General features: G+C 42.1%; 2 protein-coding genes and 1 long non-coding RNA gene across 4 annotated transcripts; 1 reads left to right on the top strand and 2 right to left on the bottom strand.

Moving 5' to 3' along the window:
* Positions 1–2: 2 nt before the first annotated feature.
* On the bottom strand, positions 3–7,338 carry LOC308181774 (ras-related protein Rab-18-B-like). Its single transcript, XM_080565384.1, has 7 exons — positions 7,102–7,338; positions 6,957–7,012; positions 6,500–6,561; positions 4,327–4,399; positions 3,267–3,385; positions 2,393–2,459; positions 3–1,502 (listed from the first exon to the last, which is right to left on the bottom strand). Exons 1-7 carry the CDS (start codon positions 7,164–7,166, stop codon positions 1,330–1,332), a joined length of 615 nt encoding a protein of 204 aa, XP_080421510.1. The 5' UTR covers positions 7,167–7,338; the 3' UTR covers positions 3–1,329.
* A 32-nt stretch (positions 7,339–7,370) lies between these two features.
* On the top strand, positions 7,371–17,813 carry DUSP3 (dual specificity phosphatase 3). Its single transcript, XM_080565385.1, has 3 exons — positions 7,371–7,556; positions 12,726–12,952; positions 15,363–17,813. The coding sequence occupies exons 1-3, from the start codon at positions 7,435–7,437 to the stop codon at positions 15,566–15,568; spliced, it is 555 nt and encodes a 184-aa protein (XP_080421511.1). The 5' UTR covers positions 7,371–7,434; the 3' UTR covers positions 15,569–17,813.
* LOC308181781 lies at positions 9,851–23,473 on the bottom strand. Of its 2 annotated transcripts, XR_013941583.1 has the most exons (4): positions 20,962–23,473; positions 19,809–19,945; positions 18,704–18,827; positions 9,851–11,164 (listed from the first exon to the last, which is right to left on the bottom strand). It is a non-coding gene; the product is annotated as an uncharacterized lncRNA (long non-coding RNA). The 2 variants fall into 2 exon arrangements; XR_013941582.1 differs by having other exon boundaries at positions 19,809–23,473.
* Between the last annotated feature and the right edge of the window lie 174 nt (positions 23,474–23,647).

The raw sequence follows: 23,647 nt of genomic DNA, 5'->3' as shown, positions 1-23,647 counted from the left end.
TGTAAAAACCCAACACAGGCATTTTATTCACTTACTCTAGTCAGAATTACACATACATACTTTTCACAGATGAAAACAGCTCCAAAGAGCACTGTATAGAGAACAAGCTAGAATAGTTCCAAAGTAAAGCTGAAGTTTATACGCCTTGTCTTCAACAGTGGTACAGTAGCACTCATGACAAAATCACTGGTGTTACTCAGGAAAACACTCTTACTAATAATATAACGTAACTAGATAGCAATGAATCAAGATACCCATCCTAAGAAAGGCTAACCTCTTCTGTTCCAATTTGAGTGTCCTGTAATAAGAGTGTCTTTGGATTTGTCACTTGTTTACAAGCAGCTTACATTTTAAATGCTTTTAATGCTGTCCCTAAATTTTTGGTTACTTTTACAGTGTTGCAAGCACCCAACCATAAGTCTCCTAGAGGCATTGCTACCAAGAGCAGACAGAATCTAGGTTAGCATCTTCCATGACTCAAGGCTTGTTTTCAAGACAAGGCAGTGAGTCCAATGGGGGTGGAGGGAAGGTAAGAAGAGGCAGCTATCTGGTAGCAACAGACTCTTGCTAGTGGACAATCATCTATCACCAGCACATTTTATATTAAACAAATTTTTAGCCCTGCAGTTGCTGAATGAGGGCAGAAACGTGGGTTTGCAGAAAACTAAAGGAAGGACCCACACTGTAAGCTGGCCCAAAACGATGACTCTGAAATGCAAGTATTTAAGAGCAGCACGGTATAACCTACAGTGTACCACAGAGGAAGCATTTTCTTCCTACAGAATGTTACTGAATATTATAGTGAATACTATAACTGAAGTTTAGTAGCAACTCAGCTTGTTATCTGGGGACATGTAGCAATTTCCAGTGCTTAAAATTATGCGAAATAGAAAAGCAATGTCACTGCTCAGGTTGACTCCTGGCTGGTAACTACAATAAAGTGAAGCTGGCTGCCTGAGAAACTCCATTGTCATTCTGGGCAAGATAAGCTTTTCACTAATATTCCAAAATGGAATACTATTTTAAAGCAGGAATTTCAGGAAAGGAACATGTTGGATGCTGTACTGCGAAAGCATAATATAAGAAGCACTATGATTTACTAGTGAAAAATCTGAGTTATCAAAAGAGCATAATACTGGTATCTGGAGATATCAGAGGCACATAACTGAGAAGTAAATTGTTATGGAATAAAAGAGTATTTTGCTAGTTAGCTTGGTTTTCAGATCTACACAATTGGTGGCAAGTCAAACAAGGCACTGATTAGTGCCTGAAATTTCTTAGTCTATTTTTCAGAAGTCTACTCAGCTTGGACAGAAGGCACCTGTAGATTTAAGAAAGTGGACAGTATGCACTACATAAGCTTTTCTCCTGCTGTGAGGATTCCATTAGCTGGAATCCCTGCTTCTTTGTGCTTTTATCCCAAAGACCTGGTGTCTGCAGGATCTTTATGACTAGTTCCTCAAAGGCATGTTGCACTCCATCCTCTGTTTTGGCACTTGTCTCTGGGGGAAAGGAAAAGAGAGGGGAAAAAAAGAACAAAATAATATTTTATCTTATTTGCAGAGTACTCCTCTTTGTAAAGTTCTTTTAGGACCAGAGAGAAGATACTGTAACTTTTTCATCTAGTAAACCTCATCTTCTTTCTCCCTTAATGGCACACCTACATTGATAATGACAAACAGAAATGCATCCCATCTCTCTGAAGCATCTAATTTTTCCACCCAGAAAAACTTCTACTGTTTCCCGTTCTCTCCTAGAAAACAGGAATTGTTCTTAGGTTGCAATACCATATCTACAAGATGATTATTCCAGAACTAAGTTGGGAAACAAAGAAAGCAGAAGGAATAGCATTTTTTTTTCCATGTATTTGCTGTAGTTCCTTCTCCAAATCTTTTCAAGAAGTTTCACCTAAAGGTGCCTATTTTACACAATTTGTTCTCTATCTTTTTATTTTCCACATCATACATTTTATTGTCAGTCTAAGCAATATTATATTATTAATATTATAATACTATGTCTGTCTTTTATGTCCCTGCAACAAACTTGGAAATGAAAAAAATTATCTGTGGTCCCTGCTGGAATTAGTTTGGAGAGAGATTCCAGTCCCTAAGACTCTGAGTTAAAAAATAAGATTCAAGAGAATATAGAACTCACGCCTACACAGTATATGAAGGAAATCTCACTTTCAGTAAAAAGTATTTTCAATTACAGTCAGTGCAGAGCATCTCTGAAAAAAACAAAACCTACAGCCATGCATATGGAACTGATGCCACAACAGGAACCCAAATTAATTCACTTCCATAACAAAAAGACGACCTGAAATCAGTTTATTTATACTTATTGATGCCGAAATAAATACATGAACGTACAAGTTTTTGGCACGGTTACTTACCTATAAAAAGCAGCGAGCGTTTTCTAGCAAACTGGAGTCCCTCTCTTCTCTCTACTTCACGATCAGGCTGCAGAGACGAATGAAGAACATGACTAAAATAAGCTACATTTGCCAGTTTTAGGAACTCCCTGGAAAAGCATCACTGCAGAACTGAAGTTTTGCTGAAAAGAAAGAGAAAGTCTATAAAGCCATGTAGCAATCATCGTCTGTATTTTCCTGTTCTACAGTCAGCTTAAAAGCTGCAAAGAACTACTGCTATTAGGCAGAGCCAATGAAGGAGGGTCAAACTGAAGAGCAGCAACATCAAATCAGCAGGAAATAGATGTATTGTTATCTTCTGAATCAGCAGGGAGCAAGGTACATGCCAGAAAGGAAGCTTTAATTGTCAAATAGCTGAAAAAGCTTACCAAAGATAACTGAAAAAGATGGCAAAGGAAGATAATGCCACCAAAATCTCAAGACACTAGCAGCATTAACTACTCGATACAGACATGCAGTCAGATAAAAATACCAGTTATGCAGTTCAGGATAGCTACACTAGAAGCCTCTTGTAGTAAAGCAACAGTGAAATACATTTCACTAAGCAGCAAGCATCTAAGATATGTCAAAACCACCCAGATATCTGCAGTGACTTCCCTTAATAGAATCGCCCTCATTAATTGCATCTCTCCAGTAGCATTTCCAGGAAGCTAACAAGATCTGCTTCCCAAATGAGGTAGTAAATGGAGCCTATCTAGCCTAGGCTCCTCAGTTACAGAGCATATCACCTCCTCACTCAAGAGATCTGTTAGTTTCAGAGCTTATCTGCCATTTATACTCTATAATGACTGAGTAATCAGTGGAAGAGCGTAAGACGATGCATTTCTAAACTGACCTTATCGGTTTTATTGCCAACTAACATCTTCACAGTGTTGCTTTTGTTGGTATACGTTTCCAGCTCATTCAGCCAGCTCTCTAGTCCTGTGAAAGTGTCTTTTCTCGTAACATCATACACTGGTAACAGAGGAAAAGGAGCTTAACAGATGTAGAACCTTGATCACCGTTTACTTCATCATGGCAGAACTTAGTCCCTACTATCTCATATTGCCCCAAAGAATAAGTAGTATTAGGGAACTGGAGAAAGATGCAGCCATATGGTCTTTCCAGAGCTGGAACACATTGGCTGTTCTCGCCCAAAGTCACTAGGGATTACAGAACATAAGCATCTCTGCAACACATCTGTGACTGGAAATCCGGCTTCACAGCTGAAGTCTTTTACCTGTTGCTAGTTCTGAATTGGGCCACACAGAATATTTTAAAATAATAGGTGTTTTCTCACCTCATTTAAAATATAATTACATGTATGCACTGCTATTAATTAACACCATTCTGAGTGTTAGTAAAAAGTGACTTTTGGTCACTTCATAACTGCATTCATTTAATCACTAAAGTTAAAAAAGCTGCATCATGTCCAGAAAGAATATTTTGTACAGCAAGGTGTTCAGCCATCACAATCCCTGAGAATAACACTGCCCTCTTTTTCTAAATTGGTAATTACACAGAAAGGGAGTAGCCATCTATAACTTGAGCTGTAAACCTCATGTTTTATAGTAATCACATATTCTAATCACAGTTTCTAACAAATAAAAATTAAAAAATAAAGACATTAGAGAAAACAAAACACAAAAAACAATTTGCTTTATAACCAGAAATTCACCAGAACAGTTACCACAAAGCTGATAATTCATCCCTTGCAGAGTGACATTGCTGTATTTTTAATTTAAAATATTTTAAAGAATCATTATTTTCCTGCCAGTAGTTCTGCATATTCAGTGTTTGAACTAACGATGCAGAAATGCTGTAGAGAACACTGAGAGAATCAGAGGAACGAGATGTACATTTAGATAGTAAGACCACGCTTCTGCAATCATGTTTCTCATCCATATGCTTCCTACCTAAAACAACCCCTTGAGCTCCTCGGTAATAACTGGGAGCCAGTGTTCTAAAGCGCTCTTGTCCTGCTGTGTCCTAGAGGAAAAAAACAAACAAACAAACACATATACAAAAAAAAAATACATTTAGAACAAAAAAGGTAACTTAAATTATACAAAATAACAGTTTTCTGACCAGCAAGGACAAACAAAACCGTAACAGAATGAGGGAAGCAGTCAGAAAACTTCAGCAGTAGCAACAGAAAACGATAAGGGGTAGAAAAGCCTGGAGAGGACTGGATGGAAGGTTAAAGTGAGAAGCACAGACACTTGTACCACAAGTGAGACAACAACTAAGTAAATGGGACTTAAATAAATAAAGATTATTCCTGCAAGCCAAGCAGCTGGGTTTAGTCAACTAACAATCAGCTGAAGTGAACAAGGTGGGGAATAACTGGTTTTCAAGTCGAGAAAGGAGAAATGGTGGTTCCCCCGAAAAGTAATGCACCTTTTGTTCCTTCCAAACAGGAAAGGAAAATTCAGTTAGAACTATTCCAAATTTACTGAGACTGTAAGCAGGCAAGAAACTTAAAATAAGTGGTTTTATTAAATTATTACTGCATTATGTCACACTCTCATGAATCTTGCAAATAGTTCCTACGTGCAGTGTGAAATTCAGACCCCCCCCCCCCCCCCCCCCCGAACAAACAAGGAGGCAAGGAAGTTACACAATTTATTATTATTATTTTACAGAGAAGAATATGTACAGATTACAATAGACAGACTTAACAGCTATGTTATCATTTAATTCTACTTTGCTGTATTAAAAAAAAAAAAAAGAGAGTGAGACTAAAACCGGCAATATATTGACTTAGATCAGGTATCCTTACTAAGAATATTCCAAGGTATCCACGAACACGTGGATAACAAAGTAAAAGCCTTGATGCTCTGTACACGCGTTGGGGTTTTTATTTAACACACACAACTGCCCTGCTTTTCCCCCCTAATTACCAGTTTCTCCTGATGCTGTTACAGACTGCTGCAAAGTGCCTTTTCCAGCTATACGACTTGTGCAGGTTCTGGCCCTGCTTTTCATTGCCCAGCAAGGAGGCACACCCCTGGGTAATTATTAGGCCAAACATTTCTTGGTTACTCTCAACAAAGCTTCTGCTTTGCACACATGTTGAGAATACAAACAACACGTACGGTCACTGGCTGGACCAACCGTGACTTCAACACTTTTGCTCTACATTCTGTACAGAGTGTGAGTGAAAACAAAGAAATAATGCCCATTTTGATACTTACTTAGTTTTGTGAATACCAGCCCAAGACATGTTGCCGTCCTTTCAGAAGTCCCAATTACTTAATCCTGAATAGTGTGTTCTTTCTGAAATAGCTATGACCACACACATAAAGTCTCCTCTTTCTAGGGCTCTTTCACTCCATTTAGGAGAGTACACACGGAGCTATAACAATATTATAAATAGGCCTGAACATATAGCTGCGATCTGATTTCCCACTTGTCGCATTCTGGAAATACAGTTCAGGCAAATGCTGAAGTCTCCCAATAAATCCAGACTAATTTCCATAGTTCATAATTAAGTATACTTTTGTTTCCATCATTTTAACCAAAATAAAGTGTCTGGAGTGTTTCTGATATACTACACAGAGAGTTCGCTGCACAGCCCCTACAGGAAATCATGCAAATCATCCCCTAGAACATCACTTCTCTACAATTTACTTGACCTGAGTGTTGTCTGTCTTGGGTCATACAGGCATGTAATACTTGCCTTTCTTGCAAGGCCACGTCTTCACAAGTCTAACAGAGAATTACTGAAACACAGAGGTGTAAGTGCAGGAATGAGCACTCGATCTCTGCTGGAACTGAAGGAAATCCCCAGACCAGCGCAACAAAGCGTTTATCTGTGTTTTGTAAGAACCTCGCCCCCAATTCCTGTGTTCAGTCTGACAAACGTGGCGTACGTATAAATGCGTGTATAAAAATTCTGAGAAGAGACTAAGAAAACAGGAAAAAGGTGCACTTCAGAGCAATGCTGTGAGTCAAGAGCTGACCTTTTCAAGACTGACTTTTACACCCCATGTACATTGGCACTACACGTGCACAACCTCAGCATACTGATGTTAGCAAAGAGGGTGGAAAAAAGAAATTCCCACATCCATCCGGAACAGAACCTACCCATATTGCAAGCTGCACCGCGTGGCCATCTACCACCATTTTCTTCACTTTGAAATCAACACCTGCGACGTGAAAAGAAGGGAAGACTTGTCAGAAGGAACTGGATGGATGGCAGCACCACAGCCAGCCCCCTTCTTCCCTCACAGCCCCCCGTTCCCATCACAGCCCCCTGCCGTCCCTCAGAGAGCCCCCCACTCTCCTCACAGAGCCCTGTGGTCCCCCCCATAGCCCCCCACCATCCCCTCACAGGCCCCCGCTCCCCTCACAGGCCCCCTGTTCCCCTCATAGCCCCCCACCATCCCCTCTAAGAGACCCCACTCCCCTCACAGAGCCCCCTGTTCCCCTCCTGCCCCCCCCCACCCCCTCACAGCCCCACGCCATCCCCTCACAGAGCCCCCAGTTCCCCCCATAGCCACCCCACCACCCCCTCACAGCCCCCCACAGCCCCCGGCCTCACCGATGGTGGGCTTCAGGCACGGCTCAAACGAGCCATCGGTGAACCTCAGCAGGAGGCTGCGGGGCAAGCAAACAAAGCCAGAAGTCAGCCCGGTGCCGGAGGCGGAGGGGGGTGGGCACCCTCCCCGACACCCCCCAGGCCTCACCTGGACTTCCCCACGGCGCTGTCCCCGACCAGGAGCAGCTTCAGGGTGAGGCCCGAGGCCTCCATCTCCCGCCCGCCGGGGTGTGTGGGGGGGGGTGGGAGCGAAATGCCCGGTGCCCGCTGCTCGGCTCCCCGACCCCGCCGGCGGAACCAGCTGACGGGGAGGGGGCGCTCCGCCTACCGGGCGGCGGCCGGTGCCATGCGGGGCGGAGCGGGCCCGGGGCCCGGCCGAGCTGCGCTGCGCTCCAAGGCCCGGCGGTGCTTGGAGTAAAGGGCTGGGGGGGAGCGGGGGGGGGGGGGGGCGGCGGCGGCGGCTAGAGGCCGGGAGCCGGCCATGTCCGATTACGGGATCTCGGTGGAGGAGCTCAACGACCTCCTGGCTAACGGCAGCGGCTGCTACAGCCTGCCCAGCGCGCACAGCAACGAGGTGGTGCCGCGCATCCACGTGGGGAACGCGTGAGTGCGGCGGGCCGGGGCCGAGGCCGAGGCCGAGGCCGAAGGGGGGGAGGCCCGCGAGGGGCGAGGCCGGGCCCGAGGCGAGGCGCGGGGCCGCGGGGGGCTGCGAGGAGGCCGGAGCCGGGGTGGGGGTGCTGGGGCCTGCCGGGCCTGCAGGGAGCCCAAGGGTGCGAGGTCCGGCTGGGGGCTGCTGCTGGAGCCTGGCGGAGTTGGCGTCCCCTAAGTGGCACCCGCTGAGGGGTTTGGCGGCCTGTCGAGTGCCCAAATCTAAGCTGCCAGAGAGCCGAAGCAAGGTTACACCGTCACGCTTGTGTTTTAAGAGCGAAACGTGCCGGCGCCGGGCTTTTATTTCCTCCCGGTGTTTCCTAATGTTGCTCATACGCTGCGGTCAGCGCCGCTAACCCGCACGGAAAAGGGAGGAGAGCCGGGATGCCCGAGGTGGACGTGCAGGAGCGTCTCCCGGAGCCGTGTCCAACGCCAGTGCAGTGACCCTGAGCCAGAGGAGTAAGGTGGAACGAGAAGAAGGAGCAAAGGAGCCATGGGCGCGTTAGGTCGCAGTTTAACCATGTGCAAAATGACATAAAGCAGGGGTTTAATAGGAGTCGCCTTCCCTCCCCAGGCAGTGATTGGCCAAAGGAATGTTTCTGCGCTCAGAGACCTAACTAACCTCAACTAAATAGCAATAGATGTGAGCCAGAGGCCTACAGATGTAGCTAGGATAAAAGCCCTTAAAAAGGGGAAAACTTGTTCACGGTTCACCAACAGCTCTTTCCTCAGCCATGTGATGTTTATTTTTTGCACCAAGATTATTTCAGTTATTTGTTCATTCCCATCATCTCCTGCTGACTCTCTCTCTGTCTTTGTCCTCTTGATGTGTGTGTAGAACAGTGGATTCCTGGTCTTACGTGGAGCTTCTAACTCCTACAGAAACATAAGTCAGACCCATCAGTTTTCATTAACATTCTCCCAAGACAAACCAGACTTGGCCTTGGTCACACCCAGTTGATGCGGGACACGCTCATCTAGAGATAGGACCCAAATCATTATCTGCTGACAGCCACCTTCTCCTTCGTATTTTTAGCAGTTATCTGAAGATATAAAGCCATTGCCTGTAGGGTCTGAAAATAGGTGGTTTGTGCATTAAATAATTAAAAATAATTTTGAGGGTAGCAAGCAACTACGGGCTAGTTTTCATTGTTCAGTAAATTATTTTAATTATACACTACAGATTTTAATATATTCAGATTCAAGATTGCATAATAATAGAGGATGCATGTAAGTTACAAGATGGAAAATGGCTGTTGGAAATCCTTAGCTCAGAGAAGGACTTTTTATGTAATAATTGACAGTTAAAGTCATGCTGAGCACTAGTGCAATTTGTAGCAAAACAGCAATTTAACTGCTGGGTGGACTGACAGACGATGTCCAATTCTACTGTCAGGGTTTTTAAAAGGATGCTGAAGAACTGGGGGGGACAGCTAGAGGTAAGAAATAACCGAAAACATTTCACAATGGGAACAAACAACCTACTTCATCTATCGAGGCTTAGTAAGCAATAATATATGTGAAGCATCCACAAAGAGCTAAGGTAATGCAGTGCTGTAACTGAATGCGTGACTGTGTATTGCGATTCGGTCACTGCAGGCTGAATTTGATAGCCCCAGACGGGAAATAAGACCAGCTCTTAAGAGGGTTTTTTCTACCAAACGGGGTTGTGCTATAGTAGTTGTCATTCTGAAACAAATCAAGCTGTGCAGGTCTGTTCTTGTGCCAGTCCCAGCTCCGTGTCCCTCTGCTGTACTCTCCTTGTGTTAAGGCTAACGAGAGAGCTGGTTTTATGACCTGGCTCATTCACCTATGAACTGCTGGGGGAGTAAACCAACGCTGCACGCGGCCTGTCAGCCTTTGTGCATATGTGGGTCCGACAGCGTGCAAGGCATCGAGAAAGCTTTTACTGCTGTGCGCAAGAAAAAAAGCCTCAGCTTTGTTTGGGCCCCGTATTTGCAGATCATGAGTCTGTCTTGTTCCTTCCACAGAGCTTGAGGTACAGCTCGTATTTTCAGCCGCCTCGGTGCAGTATGCATCAGACTGGCACTCGCCTCATATCTGGGGTTTGGCCTTTGTTGCGCAAATCTTCTTAGCGAATCTCCGAGGAGCTGTTGGAAGCACTTTGCCTTGTGCTACAGGGAAGTCGGGGAGAGCAGTCCAGCAGAACAAAGTAATGCGGTCATTAGCTCTGACATTCAGATCTCTGCTTTGACTTGGATGGATCAAACACTTTTGCAATGTAAGGCCACATTTATGACTACAGATGGCAGAGATTTTATAACAATCTGAATTTACAGGCTAGCCACATCTGTAGAGAGTTTGAGTGTGGGGAGATTGGAGTCCCAATACCTGGCATAAAAGCCATAAAATTTGAACAGGCTTTGTGCAGGAGTTCTTAGGAAGAAAGTAAAACATCTGAGTGAGATTCAGAAACTTCTGTTCAAAGCCATTTAAAATATTTTGCATAGAGGTGCTGCTATCTCTCCTTGTGAGTGACTCATCTTTGGATAAAATTGACAGTGCTGAGATATTAAAGAGGATGCGATTAAATTGGGTCATAGTGTCAGATACCAATTTATCTGTCAGGTACTGCATCTTCTGTGCAATACATAAAAGTTATAATTAATGAAACACAGATAAAATGATAAAATACTTTGAAAATAATGCTTTTGCATCTCACAGTAGACAGTTCTAACCTTTCAAAGAGATTAGACAAGGTTTCTGAAGATGAGTCAAAATGTACTATCAGTAAAACAAGAATTATTATATTGGTGACATTAGCACAATTACATATTTTCCAAGCAACAACACTGCAAGACAATTCAGAATATGTCAGAAGTACAAATCATTTCCTATTACTGCAAAAGTCAAGATGTCTTTGAGTGTAACATCTTAATCAATGACTGGGACAGCTGGACAGCACGCATCTTTATCAGGTTGGCAGATGACACATCTGAGTTTTCTGGCTGCTCGAGTGTGTGTGGTTAACACACGAAGCAATTACTTGTTCTTAACGGGCATGCTGTAAGGAGTATGAAAGACATTCGCCCAAAATTAACATTAAATTGAGTGACTCTAAGGGAAGAAGTGGTGAGGAAGCAATTTCGCATGAACGTAACAGTAGAAATTAAAACGTGTTATCGGATGGTTTTTTATTCCATATTAAGGACTTGGTTTATTTGCTTAGGTTATTTGCTATTTGTTATTTATATTTAGGTTTATTTGCTTGGTTTATTTGCTTAGGTGACCAGGTGCATGGGTAATGCCATATGGCAATCCATTACAGCATCGCTTACCCTTAATTCCAGATGCACGGTTTCCTAAGAACTGTGTTTTGTGGTTGGTTGGTAAAATTGTTCGTCTCTGTTTGAAGAAACACTTATTAATTCTGGTACAGGGTGAGGAACAGGGAACTTCTGTATTGAGAACAGACAAGGTCCCATGAATTCTCCTGGGGAAACGGAAGAGGCTGATGTTAGCTTCTCTCCACTACCTGTAGGAGCTAGCAGTTCAACGCTGAACACCATGCAGCTGGACTGAAATGTCAGGGAGAGATCCGACTGTTGGGAAGGAGAAAAAGAAATGGTACACAAATATTCTGATTTTCACCGACAGCTGCGTAAGGAAATCAGCTGTAAATCAGAAAAAATCATTCATTGAGAATGTGCTTGCCTCCAGGTGAGCCAGAACTGTGTTGCCAGACTCAGCCATGTCGTTGGGCACGAGCTCCTACTGCAGATATGTACCGATCTACCTGCTGCTACTTAGACCAGACAAAACATAGGAACTCGCAACTGAATTAATGCTTTTTGTTTTGGCCTTGCTCTGTAGGATTTACTTTTGTGTTGCAAGCAGAATTCCCCTGGCACTGGTACTTGTCCCCTGGCACAGATGATGTCCTGCCAGATGGAAAAATCTGTCAACATTTGTTTGGGTAATGAAGTTCTTTGCAGATATTTGGCCCATCGCCGTAGTTGTTTGGCACAGAGAGCCGAAAACGTAGGAGCTTCACTCATGCATAAGGATTCGTGTGCTTACATTATAATTTAAGGGGTGAAGAGTCATTAGGAGAAAAGGAACGCTCTAGATGTTCATATAGCCCTGAATTGTGTGAAGATTGTGAGCAAACACACGAGACTCAGAGATTCATATAAATGCAGACTAACTCATTTGGGCGTTATATTAATTTTTAAAAAAAATTGCTAGGTGTCCAGCCAAAACCCTGAGGTGCATTGCTGTCCCTTAGAAACTTGTCCAAAAAGATAACGCGCAAATGCTTAGCTGAGCTTAATATTAAGACTCCTTGAATTTGCAGCTTACGAATTGAGCCTTGGGGAGGTTTTCCTAAGATTTCTGTTTCCACATCCAGTAACACACACAGTGAAAGCTGCCTTAAAAAGAAAACAAACAAACAAACAAACAACAACAACAAAAAACCACAAAAAACCCCACGTTTATGTCTGTTTAGGCTACATCTTTTCACAGAGTGTGCAGGAACTGAGTTCTCTCTCAAATAAAACCTGTCACTTTCTGTTGCTGTTGACCAGTGGTCTTGCATTTTACTAGGCAACCACCTGCTGTGATCAAATAGATCTTCCTTTATGTATTATTTTTGATATAAACCAAAGCTCAGATAAAATGGATGTTCAGACCATCCGCTAGAGTAGCAAGTACTGCTTACCTGACCCTTGCAGCAGTGGTTGTAGGCAGCAGAGGCTTTTTATAACTGGTTCTTAAATTAGCGTATGTAGATAGTGGTTAATCTTAGGGGTGACTATCCTGGGCTTTCTCTTACCACCTGTATTTTCTTAATTTGGTCAGAATTTTATGTTCAGAAAGAGTAATAACTTTATGCTGTAGTAGGATCTAAGAGATTAAGTTTCAGGTGTTCTCTGCTCAGTTATCAGCCAAGAAAGCAGCCTTCTCTCACATACAATTAGTGACCGGGGCTCTAGATATTTCTGTGAATGTAGAATATGCAGCTAATTTGAGCACTGTGTGTTTAGCATCTATCAACGGAAAAATAAAAGCTTTTGGCTAGCAATAGCTTCTGGGGACATCATAAATACTGAGACGATTCACCGAGTTCTAATCGTTTTCTTGACACTTTTTATCGTACAGGTTCATAGCCAAGAACATTACGAGGCTGCAGCGCCTGGGGATAACCCATGTTCTGAATGCAGCAGAGGGGAAGTCGTTCATGCATGTGAACACTAATGCAGAATTCTATGAAGGCACAGGCATCAGATACCATGGCATTAAAGCTAACGATACACAAGAATTTAACCTCAGTCGCTATTTTGAGGAGGCAGCTGATTTTATTGAGAAAGCACTTTCCCAGAAGGATGGTAAGGCAAACTGAAATGTCTTTCTGCCGTGTTTTCTGTGCACTGCATATGTGTTAGTCATTTATTTCACTGTTAAAATGGTTCGTTGCTCAGATTTTCAGCTGAACAGGCAAGTCAGTAATTCAGATCAAGACTTGGGATCAAAGACACCTGAGTACACAATAAAACAGTCTTCCGTCTGTACTTGTGGACGTCCAGTATATGTTAAGTGGAAGGCTGTCATTGTAGGGGTGACTTTGCAAAGTGAAACAGCAACTGCATCCTAAAATAGCGCCTGTCTAGGAAGACATGTTCTTATTTTTCCTTAGACATCGTAAATCATATGAAAAATCCAGAAAATAAATGCAGGATCTAAACGCTGTTTAAGGACACTAGAAGTTAGAGACAAAAATGATACAGGTACTGCATTGCTGTATAGTACTCACAAAGCCTCTTAGGTGCTTTCTTTCCAAATGTACAGTAAGGATGGAGACTGTAGCCTTATAATTTTTTATTTTATTATTTTGTGTGACAATTACCTCATTATTCCCTAGGATTCCAGGAAGGTTGGAGATGATATTTGTGGTGTTGTTGATTGCCACATTTTTCTAGAGTTTCCTCAGAACAGAAATCTGAGGACATAGTGCAGTGGGCCAGACAGTGCTTTGTGTCTGACTATTTCAGCATACCACTTATTTCTACATATGCTTGATTTCTTTCTTGCTTCATGAGTGAATGTGAAAGAGGAGGAATGACACAATTCTAGGCGTTATTTCTCTGAAGTGGGCAAAAGGGGAGCCAGAGCTGTGATATGCTTTGGACAGATTGAGAGAAGTTTTACCTCCAGTTTGGTAACATATAAAAATTCTGAAAATTAACATACAGCTCTTGCAATTAGCTTTTTGACCAAGTGATACAGGCTGCAGCAGGAAGAAGAGTTTTAACAGTGCCAGCTGTGCCATGACTGTCCCCACCGAGTTACACTAAAAACACATCGCAGTCCTCTGAACAGTTGCAGAATGGATCTGAATTTACAGTACCAGTTCTACTTGGTGATTCTTTTAGCCTCAATATTGTCTACGGTGCCTGCTGCTGTTTTCTTACCGTGGTAAATGAACAGGAACTTTGTGGCTAGGTGATGTTGGAGCCAGTTTTAAGATTAACTCACTACTGAAATTAGATAGTCTTGTTTGACAGTGAAGTGTAGAGTAAGGGCAGTGACGTGACGAGGGATGCAGTGGTATTGTCTCCTGCAGTTATGTTTTAGCAGTGTAGCTGCGTGAAGTTCAGGAAGGTAGCTAAATGAAGGCAGGTCTGCTGTGCTAAAGGCAGCCCCTAAGACTCGCTGCCTTTCCCAGAGGAAGGTTACAAACCCTTTTGTATAGAGGAAGTCAGTTCTCTTCTACAGACATGCTTAAGGATCTCTAAATCTTGCTAATTCATGGCTACAGGCCCTCAGGAAATATAAAGAATAAATTGTTTTAGCTGTTTGACTTGCTTCTGATTAGAGGTTTGCCTTGAGCTGCAAAGCCTCTGCAGCTCAAAGCAAATGTGGTAACAGGCTTTCTGCTAGTGTGGTTCAGAGCAAGTTGTGGTCATCATGAAAAAGTGTACGTACGGTTCATCTCTTCTCTTGTCTCGGGAAAGAATTTGCCCTGGAGAATAGCCTGGGACTGTATTTTATGTCTGGAAAAGCAGGTCAAAGAGGACACAGCTGAGAAGCAATAAAAATGAGTTAAATTTCTCAAGGGGATTAGTGGCTTGCTTAATTATTGTTGGACACCAACCTACAGCATTTCCCCAGTAAATATGAGGAATGATTTCCCTAATCAGTTAGCTGGAAGCATTTTATTGGTGCTGGCATTGGTGCGATTAGATACTTCTGGTTCTTGTTGCTGCATAATCAGCGGTTTCACTTACTTGAGTGTTAGTGTGACTTCACAAACAGCCAGAGAAGTAGCCAGGTAGGATCCAACATGGGGTTAGCGTGAGAATTGCCAGCAGTGCACCATAAAGGCTGGATATCTTTGAAGAGATGCAGTGTATGACAAACAGCATGTTGCTGTCTTCAGCATATTTTAAACTGTGCATTATTTATTTATGCTCTTTGATACTGGTCATCTTTAGGGGCAGGATTTGTTCTCAAATACAAAGATAGGAGAAAAAGGTTGGCCTTTATAATATGGTAGCAAATACATTTTAGTAGAGTGTTGTAGAACTAGGTTTTTCTGCATTATTCGTGATGACAGACAGTAGCAACTAACAACGATAGCACGCACCTTTCTTTTTACATAGCTTTGGCAGCATTCTGAATTTAGAGTCCTCAAGCTACCGAAGGACTAATTATTACGCTTTATATCCTAGCTATTTCATGTTGCCTTTCAATCACATATTCCATTATAACCCACCTTGTGACCTGTCTTCCCTGCAGGACAAGTGTTTGTGCATTGCCGTGAGGGCTACAGCCGTTCTCCTACCCTGGTCATCGCCTACCTCATGCTTCGCCAGAACATGGATGTCAAGTCTGCTTTGATCACTGTCCGGCAGAAGCGAGAGATTGGCCCTAATGATGGCTTTCTAAGGCAGCTTTGCCAGCTAAATGAGCAATTAGTGAAGGAGGGCAAACTGAAACCCTAAAACAGAGCACTGTAGTATTTTTCAAAGTTTCTCAAATCGGCAGAGGATGTGTTAAGTGCTTTAGATTCCCTACCCGCAAGCTAAGCCACAGGATGTGAGGGAGACAGAAAGCCTGCTCTTACCTAGTGACGGTATCTTTCTCAAACTGTAGGTCTGTCTTTCAAGATGGCACCAAATGGTGTCACTTCTTGGAGCTGTTGCAATAAAGAGGTGTATTTGGAGGGGCAACTCCAGTGATAACAGCTGTTTTCGCAAGTATTTCAGAGCCCCCTTGCAGACTGTATAACACGTGCTTTGCATTGACATTGCATCGTCTCATTAAGCTTTGTGTTTTCTCCCACCAGAGCACCATTTTCTGAGAGCCCCAACACATCTCTCACCCTTAATTGAAGTACTGTGTTTTCTAAAGCTTCTTCATGCACACAGGTGCCTAAAGTTTGAGTGTAGGAGCTTCAAGGAATGGAAGCATATATGCAAATGCACAGGTGCACTCTCTTGTGAAATGAAGTATGCAGTGTTGTGTTTAGTGTGGATATATGCAATACACAGTGTGTGGTAGTAAAGCCATTTAGCGCCCGATCTTGATGCACACTGGATTTCCAAGACTATTTGTACCTCTTGCTGTTGTGATTGACATGAAAGTCTGATAAATGCTTTTTTATCTTTGTTTTAAACTCATACTAGAAAAAAATGTTGAGTAAATGTTGAGGAGCAGACTTCAGCAAGGAAGAAATAACGTCTGTATTTAGGAGTGCTTGCACTGGGTGTGTGAAAAAGTCCTCAGTATCAGAATAGAAGGGCTCCTGAGGTTTGTACTGCACTACAGTCTCTCTCCCTCCTTTGCTGTTGCTGTTTATTAATGCAGAATGGAACGATCACATATATATAGATTCCTTCCAGTATTGCAGCACAGATGTGCTTACAGTTTGTTGGTACACTGACTCGTTGGATTGTTTGCATGGTTCCATTAAATAGAAACGAACATTGTTACGTACCACGTGGAAAAGGAAACATTTCCTTTTATTAAAATAAATCATGTCTTGATGCTGTTTGACGTGGAGATGAAATGAGTCATTGCAATGATGGGAGAGGAAGCTTTGTTTACAGTATGCCTGACTCGGGGTGTGTGTGCCTGTCAGTTAGTGTAGCACTATTAATGCAGAGGATCTCCCACTGCAAACCCAGAATTGTTGGTTAAACTGACAAAACCCTAAGATGTTTGTGTTCCTTTCTTTTCTGTGCTTTAACGTAGATCTAGAGTTTAAAATCTAAATGCTATTTTAACTAGAAACACTATTGTATTAGTAATCTATGTAAGCCCAGAGCCAGTTTTGTGCATTCATTTCACTAAACAACAAATCACAAAGGACATGCATTGTTTTTCTTCTAGTTGATTTGTGTTTTTTTTTGTTTTTGTTTTTTTTTTTTTGCTACCTATATAGCTATATAACTTGCTTGAAATTAAACTGCAGATGTGTTTCTTCTGGGTGAAGACAGGACTTATTTCTGTTTCCTTGCATAGGATGGGAACTGCCAAATCAAGAAGCCCTTTGCCTATTGTGGCCTTTAAAGGGGCAACTGGAGAACATTCTGCATACATAGTGTTGTTTCCTTTCACCTTCCTACAGTCAGCCAGTATTTAGTGCTTGCTTTGAAGCAGGATGGCTCAGTAATAATGAGCTGTAGTAAATTTCATTGGCTAATTACATACCTGTTTGCTTTCTCCCATTGTATCAGGATTAAATGATTTACTGCTTCGAAATTCCTGGTTACTTCTTTCATACTACTTAGTTTGTGGAATAGGAATACTGGCCTTACCTATTCTATTATAATTCATCCATACTGTAGTCAGATAAATCACACTTTTAATTTTTTTTTTTACTGTGGGCACAGATCTTTTTCCTGTCTCATCTCACACCATATATTCATAATACCTGTCCACGCTACAAGAAAAAAAAAAGGAGATTCATGTGCATGTACTGTGGCTTTGAGCTGCTACTTAGAACTCAAAAATTCCAGTCCATAAAAGAGCTAAGAAAATATTAGGCATTAGATCTTTTGTTAACATTGCTCAGACTACAAAAAGGCTAATAGTTGTCTGAATAAAAACAAAATGGTTTGTTGAAGTGGAGTCTGTTTACTATGTGGTGATGTTTTTGTACAGTTCTACAAGTCTATAATGAACTGTATAAAATGTTGACAAATCAAGAAATACTGCCACATCAAAAAATAAAGGAATTTGTTCGTATGTTCAGTATGCCCTTTTAATTGGTATGTCCTTTCTTTACTTCTGGTGGTAACTTTAGTGATACTCTGGCCCATTTGTCTGAGTCTAACAAAGCTTATTTAACAAACACTCTGGAATATTTGATGGATTGAAATAAAGAAGACGCCATTTCGAATTCATTTAAAAACCTGAGCTCTGAGACAGTATGTGCTATTGTGTGTTACTGATGGGTGACTCAGTAATGAAACCATTTCTAGCTCTGCTTTTAGAATAGGCTAACTAGGGTCTCTGTAAAATACACATCTGTCATAGAACAAAGATAGCTACCGTGTCAAATCCAGCACAATGCAAGAAAATGCAATAACTTGGGGTTTTTGTACTGAAGAGTTAGAGAACTTAAAAAGTGGGGAAGGGTGGGGGCGAGAGCTATTGTCATTTTATAGCAAGGAACAAAGAAGAAAGTTCAGATACATAATAGGCCTTCTAAAATGATGATATGTGTAAAAACAAATCTGCCTTGTACCTCATGCTGAGCTAAGTCTCTCAGCCATTGCATAAGCTCAGGAGAGAAGTTTGTATCCTGGAAATAAAATTGAAAGCAAGAACAACATTTTCTGAGTGCATTCCTCACCCTTTCTTTGGTCCTGCAGCTAGGACTACACCTACCCCCTTGGCAGCAACCATGTTTTATGTAGCATGCTCCTCTGAACCGCAAAATGAGAGGATGTTGCAATGGGGCACTGCTGGAAAGCACACATTTTGCAAAGTTCTTTCTAAATTAGAATTAACAGCATCCAGAGTCAAGACTAGCAGCCGTGACACACTGTATTCTAATTCCATTTTTCAACCTTGAGCCTGTGTTAGCATTGGACACATTTTTCTCCCAGACACCAGTATATCTGGCTTACCTCTCTTGGTGCTGGGAGAATTAATCTCCATAGAAGGCTCTGAGGATGAAAAGCACTCTGTGTGACAGCACTACATGCTCCTGGAGTTGAAAGACAAACTTGGGTCAGATGCTTCTTCCTCCTGCTGAACAAGAAAAAAAAACAACAGGATATTTGCAATGTTTATTATCATCATTTAAATACTTTCACCGAGCTGTCTTCTTTTGGCCAGAACTAGTTAAATCTCTGATGCTAGTAGTGGAACTTTTTTTTCCTGTTTTTGTTTTTTTTTTAATTAGTTTTGCTAGTTTATTTTAATAGTTTTAGCACAGAGGGACTGACTAACGGAATCTCACTTAGTATAGCACAGAGGTTTCTTCTAAAATTACTTTCTGGGCTCTGCCAATGAGTCGATCTGAAAATAGAACAGGCCTGAGGAGGTATCTAAAAGGACTTAGTGGCCTTATTCCTGTGCTAGCTAAGGCATCCTGCGTATGGCATTACAATTCGGAACACGGATGAGCATTTGGGGCCCAGAGTTTTGTTTTGGGGGATATTTTTTCATGAGGAGTTAGATTTGGAAGACTACAATACCATTCTCAAACTACTATTAAAAATCTATAAATTGTACAAAGGTCAGATGGACATTAGCAGAGAGAAAAAGCCTGCCTTTAGCTTGATACAGGTTTTTTTTTCCATGTCATTCATTTTTGTCAGCTGTTCTACACGATTCTCACAACCCCTGTTCTTTCTCTGATGTATTCTTCTTGTATCACTGGAACTCAAAAAATACATGTAAATGTAAACCACTCTGGTAAACAGAAAAAAATATACAGCAACAAAAAATGTGGGACAATTATGGTGGCATTGACCTAACATTAAGCTGGTGTCAGAGCAACTGCTGTATGGAGACAGTTGCATTTCCTTTTTTTTTTTTTTTTGGTAACTTCTGAATAGACAATAATTATATTCCAGTTCTTATTCTTTGGACAAACTATTCATTTCTTCTATTTTGGAAATAAGCCCTGTAAATGCAGGTTGTGTAATTCAGTTGAGGGATTTTTTTTATTTTTTTTTTAATGTATTTTAATTCCAGCATGCCAAGGTTGCTGGCTAGCTGACTCACCAGATGGAGCTGTAAGCTTGCTGTTCATTCTGCAGACATCACTCCATCCCCGAGCAGAGCTGTTGTGGGAATCTGATGTATCCTTATCTCTAAAAAGGCAAGCCGCTGGAATGATTTAGCAGTGCATTTGCTGGTCTCTGGTGAGAGAATAATAAGATTCCATTTATTCCATTTATTCTTGGCTACTTAGAGGCCATGTCACAGCGTCCCGGCTGCTACATGCAGAAGGGACGTGGCTCAGCAGAATTCCGGGGAGACAAGAGTTACGTGGGCAGGGTGACTTCGCAGCATCTTAGGAAAAGAAGTGTTTGAGAAGCAAACGAGCACACCAGGCATGAAATTGCTGGGCAAAGTGTAAATGAAGAGTCGGAGTTCAGAGACGAGCTCAGACTGTGCATGGATGCCTAGTGGGACCGTGCACCCCGATTTCCTAGGCCAGGAATGGGGAACGGGGGTGCCTGGTGGGCACCAGGAGGTACACATGGACCAAACCGATTGCAGAAACTGTTTCTTCTGGGCATGCCTTCCCAGGACAGCGTCGCAATACAAGAACTTTAGGACCAAGGCTTGAGTCAAGAAAGCAGCAGCAAGGGATTCAGGCTGAATATAGGATGTTAATTTCCTCCTTGTATCCCTTAATAACTTAGAAGCAGAGAATCACATATCTGATTCTGTATTAGCAACGTTAAGGGTGGTGTTTTTCCAGCTCAGAAAATAGTAACCCAGTTCTGATTGCAGTTGATCCAAACTCAGGTCATTCTCAAAGTGTCCTTTGATATAAGTCACAAATATTTTTTGGTTTGTTTTGCTCCTGTGCTTCATTAAGAGAGCAAAAATCAATTGTTCGTGAGGGCTGGAGCCCGGACTGTTCTCCTTGCTTTGGTGCAGAAAATGCTGTGAGCAGGCAAGCAGCTACAGGATGTGGAAGAATGTGTTTGTAGTTAAGGAATCTGAATGTCTATGGGATTTGGATTCTTTTCTTGCCTCTATTAGGCTGCTCTCCTGGATTGTGGACAAGAGGTTTTAAGCCAGAGGCTAAATATAGCTTCTGATTTTGACTTTCATAGTTTTCGTATTATTTCCCCACTGGGTGATACAGATAAATGGTAAGACAGTTAAGAGAGGGGATTGTTTAAGTACTTAGAGAAACTACCTGAAGAAACTTTTTATGTTTTATCTGGGAAGAGATTACTGTAAACGTGCTCCTTTGTAGTAGGCTTAGGCTGACAACGATAACTTCTGGAAACATTCTCCATGCAGACATTACATGAAAAGAAATTAACAGAAACTGAGCTTTGATAGGCAAAGACATACAGTTTCAAATGCATTTAAATAGGGTAACAAATAGCAAAGTTTCAGTGATTGCGAGTACTTAACTTTCTCACGCTCTCCCGTTCTGCCTTTTGGCTGTATTCTGCAGAGCCACGAGCTGTGTGGGGCCACTTCGGAGAAGGTCACTGTCCTGGTGGTGTTCCTAGCTGCCAAGAAGAATAACAAGTTACGAGCCCCATTAAGTTCCTGGTTGTTCTTACCTCCTTATTCAGTACAAACAAACAAAAAGATCACATATCTATATTATAAGGCCTGAAAGCAGAGCTCAAGCAATCATCGTACTCAATTTCAAGTATAACTTAATCATGACAGTCTAGCCTGTTCTTGGAAGAAATAAATAAATAAGGATAGAAACCACACAAACCCTACAAGGCTGAGTCCACAGCTTTCCACGCTGCTGTCTGTCCTTCAGAAACCCTTTGATTTGGTGGGCAATCAGGTGATGCCCCGTGAAGCTGTGTGCCCCCGGCATTGAATAGATTTCACCTGTAGCTCTAAGCCAAAAATACTTATTTGTAAGTGAGGGAAATTATACTTGGAAAAACCTTTGCAATGGCTCCGTATTTGGGCTTGTGAGACCATCACTAACTGTTTTGAGTAAAAGAGGAAGTTATTAATGAAAGCTAATCAGTGCTGGTGATGATGATTATGGGGAGAAAGGAAACAGCACATCTGAGGCAAATTGCGTGACAATTGCCTTAAAGAATCACATTCTGGCTGTGCAGAAAGGAGTTTTATGTATGAAGAAAACTGTGTGCCGCATCCCCCATAACAACAGTGTAGCTCCTGAGCTGGTAGGATAAGATTTGGGCTGTGGGAAGGGGAAAGGTGAGGAGAGATGGTGAGTGCACGCAGCTGGAAGCAACACAACGCCCCACTGCTTTTAGAGACTCTTTGGAGGATTTGGGAAGGAAGGCTCTTCCGAGACTTGCTAATCTCTCTCATCTTGGTCAGAGAGAAGGGGTATGAGAGAAAGCATGTCACAGTATATTTCAGATGCTAGTATTTTAGGAAAAGACCACCAGAACAGGTAGGCTAAAGCTCATCCAACGCAGTAGCAGCAATGTGTCTGCTCTGTGTGTGTCTGTCTGTGAGTGTGGAAGGCCAAAGAGGTGAAATGGCCTCCGGTCATTACTGTTGTTTGTATTATTTATCATCAGGGTCACACCAAGGGAGAATCCACCTCCACTTTAAATTTGGTGACACCTGTTTTCCCTGCCGGGTCAGGGGAATTGTCAGAATGGAATGCAAGCCTTAGGTAACGAGTTCCCTACAGTAATAGGGAAAAACCAGACAGCCCCAACTGTTTTCAGCAGTCAGAGAGAGAGAGAGGAGAAGTCGGAGGCTGTTATTGACATTCCGAGTAATCTTTAAAATTACTGAAGCTCAGTGAATCACTTTGGAATCTCTCGTACATGAAATATTTTCATGAGGATGTATGTGACAAACATTGCAGTAACATGCTTAAGTGTCCCTTTACTGCTCGAAGCACACATTTGCTTTCGGGAGCTATGAGGAGCTCGGTATCTAATCTTCCTAAAACATGAGGTTCTTTCTGATTAATGTATTTAGCCTGCCATCTTTTGTAAATACCTCGGAAATGTTTGTGCTCTTTAACTGCAGGAGCTATGCAACCGTCCACATTATCATCTTATTTCTGCAAGGAAAAAGAATACTCTAGATGAGCTTTTAAAACACGATACTTTAATAAAGCTTAGGCATAGGTGCCTGAGACATAAGGTCATCAATTCCCTTTCTTTTTTTGTTTGCATCATGCAGAGAAATCAGTCTGGCCGTGTTCTTGTGTTTAGAATAACCAAATGTCCTGTATTCATCACTTGTGCAAAATGTCAGCAGAAGTAGTAGTAAGCAATGATGTTACAGCCAATGCATTAAAAAAGAAAGAGAGGGAAAAAAAGGGAGAGCACCTCAGAAAGCATGGTGAGCAGCATCCTGGCTGCTTACCCTGACAAACACACTAAAGCTAAATAAAACAACTTCTCATTTTGAAAAGAAGCTCTTTCCTGTTTCTTCCGGTGCATTTGTGACACAAAATGTAGAGCTCCTTTTTTGTAAAGGGGAAAAAAAAAGAAAAAAAGAAGCAATTCCCCAGTCCTTTGCCTGCAGGGACTGAAAAGCATAACTCCTGAGCTACCGTTTCTAGGTCTGCTTCCTCTATACCTGGAGGTGGGGGGGTGGAGAAGAAAGAGAGTCAGAAAAACCCAAAGTCTCAAAAACCTTTGCAAAAGACAATAGCCAAAGATTCAAATATGGTGGTAGAAGCAGGTTTTAGTTATAACATTGTTAAAACAACCAACCAACAAACAAAAAAACCAACACACACACAAAACAAACATTAAAAACCTGCAGAAAGACTTGTCAGGCTGCAATTCACCCTAGTCTTGTCAATTAGCATCGTTGCCAGGCACAAAAATAAAGAATATGAGAAGTTTTCATGTCAAAGTTGTAGAATACTGTCAGTAAGCCACCCCCACACACCCATTTTA

The sequence above is a fragment of the Anser brachyrhynchus genome (assembly GCF_964034855.1).
Source record: "Anser brachyrhynchus genome assembly, chromosome: 22".
NCBI classification, from domain to species: Eukaryota; Metazoa; Chordata; class Aves; order Anseriformes; family Anatidae; genus Anser; species Anser brachyrhynchus.
This window is presented reverse-complemented; position numbering and strand designations above follow the sequence as displayed.

What these genes read in the sequence shown, in the direction of transcription:
- LOC308181774 (XM_080565384.1), bottom strand. Translation starts at nt 7,166, where the DNA reads ATGGAGGCCTCGGGCCTCACCCTGAAGCTGCTCCTGGTCGGGGACAGC. An exon ending in AGCTCAAGGGGTTGTTTTAG is followed by an intron (nt 3,386 to 4,326) that starts GTAGGAAGCATA and finishes CTCTGTTACCAG; the next exon opens with TGTATGATGTTACGAGAAAA. An exon ending in ACGCTCGCTGCTTTTTATAG is followed by an intron (nt 1,503 to 2,392) that starts GTAAGTAACCGT and finishes CCTTTCCCCCAG; the next exon opens with AGACAAGTGCCAAAACAGAG.
- DUSP3 (XM_080565385.1), top strand. Translation starts at nt 7,435, where the DNA reads ATGTCCGATTACGGGATCTCGGTGGAGGAGCTCAACGACCTCCTGGCT. An exon ending in CGCATCCACGTGGGGAACGC is followed by an intron (nt 7,557 to 12,725) that starts GTGAGTGCGGCG and finishes TTTATCGTACAG; the next exon opens with GTTCATAGCCAAGAACATTA. An exon ending in AGCACTTTCCCAGAAGGATG is followed by an intron (nt 12,953 to 15,362) that starts GTAAGGCAAACT and finishes TCTTCCCTGCAG; the next exon opens with GACAAGTGTTTGTGCATTGC.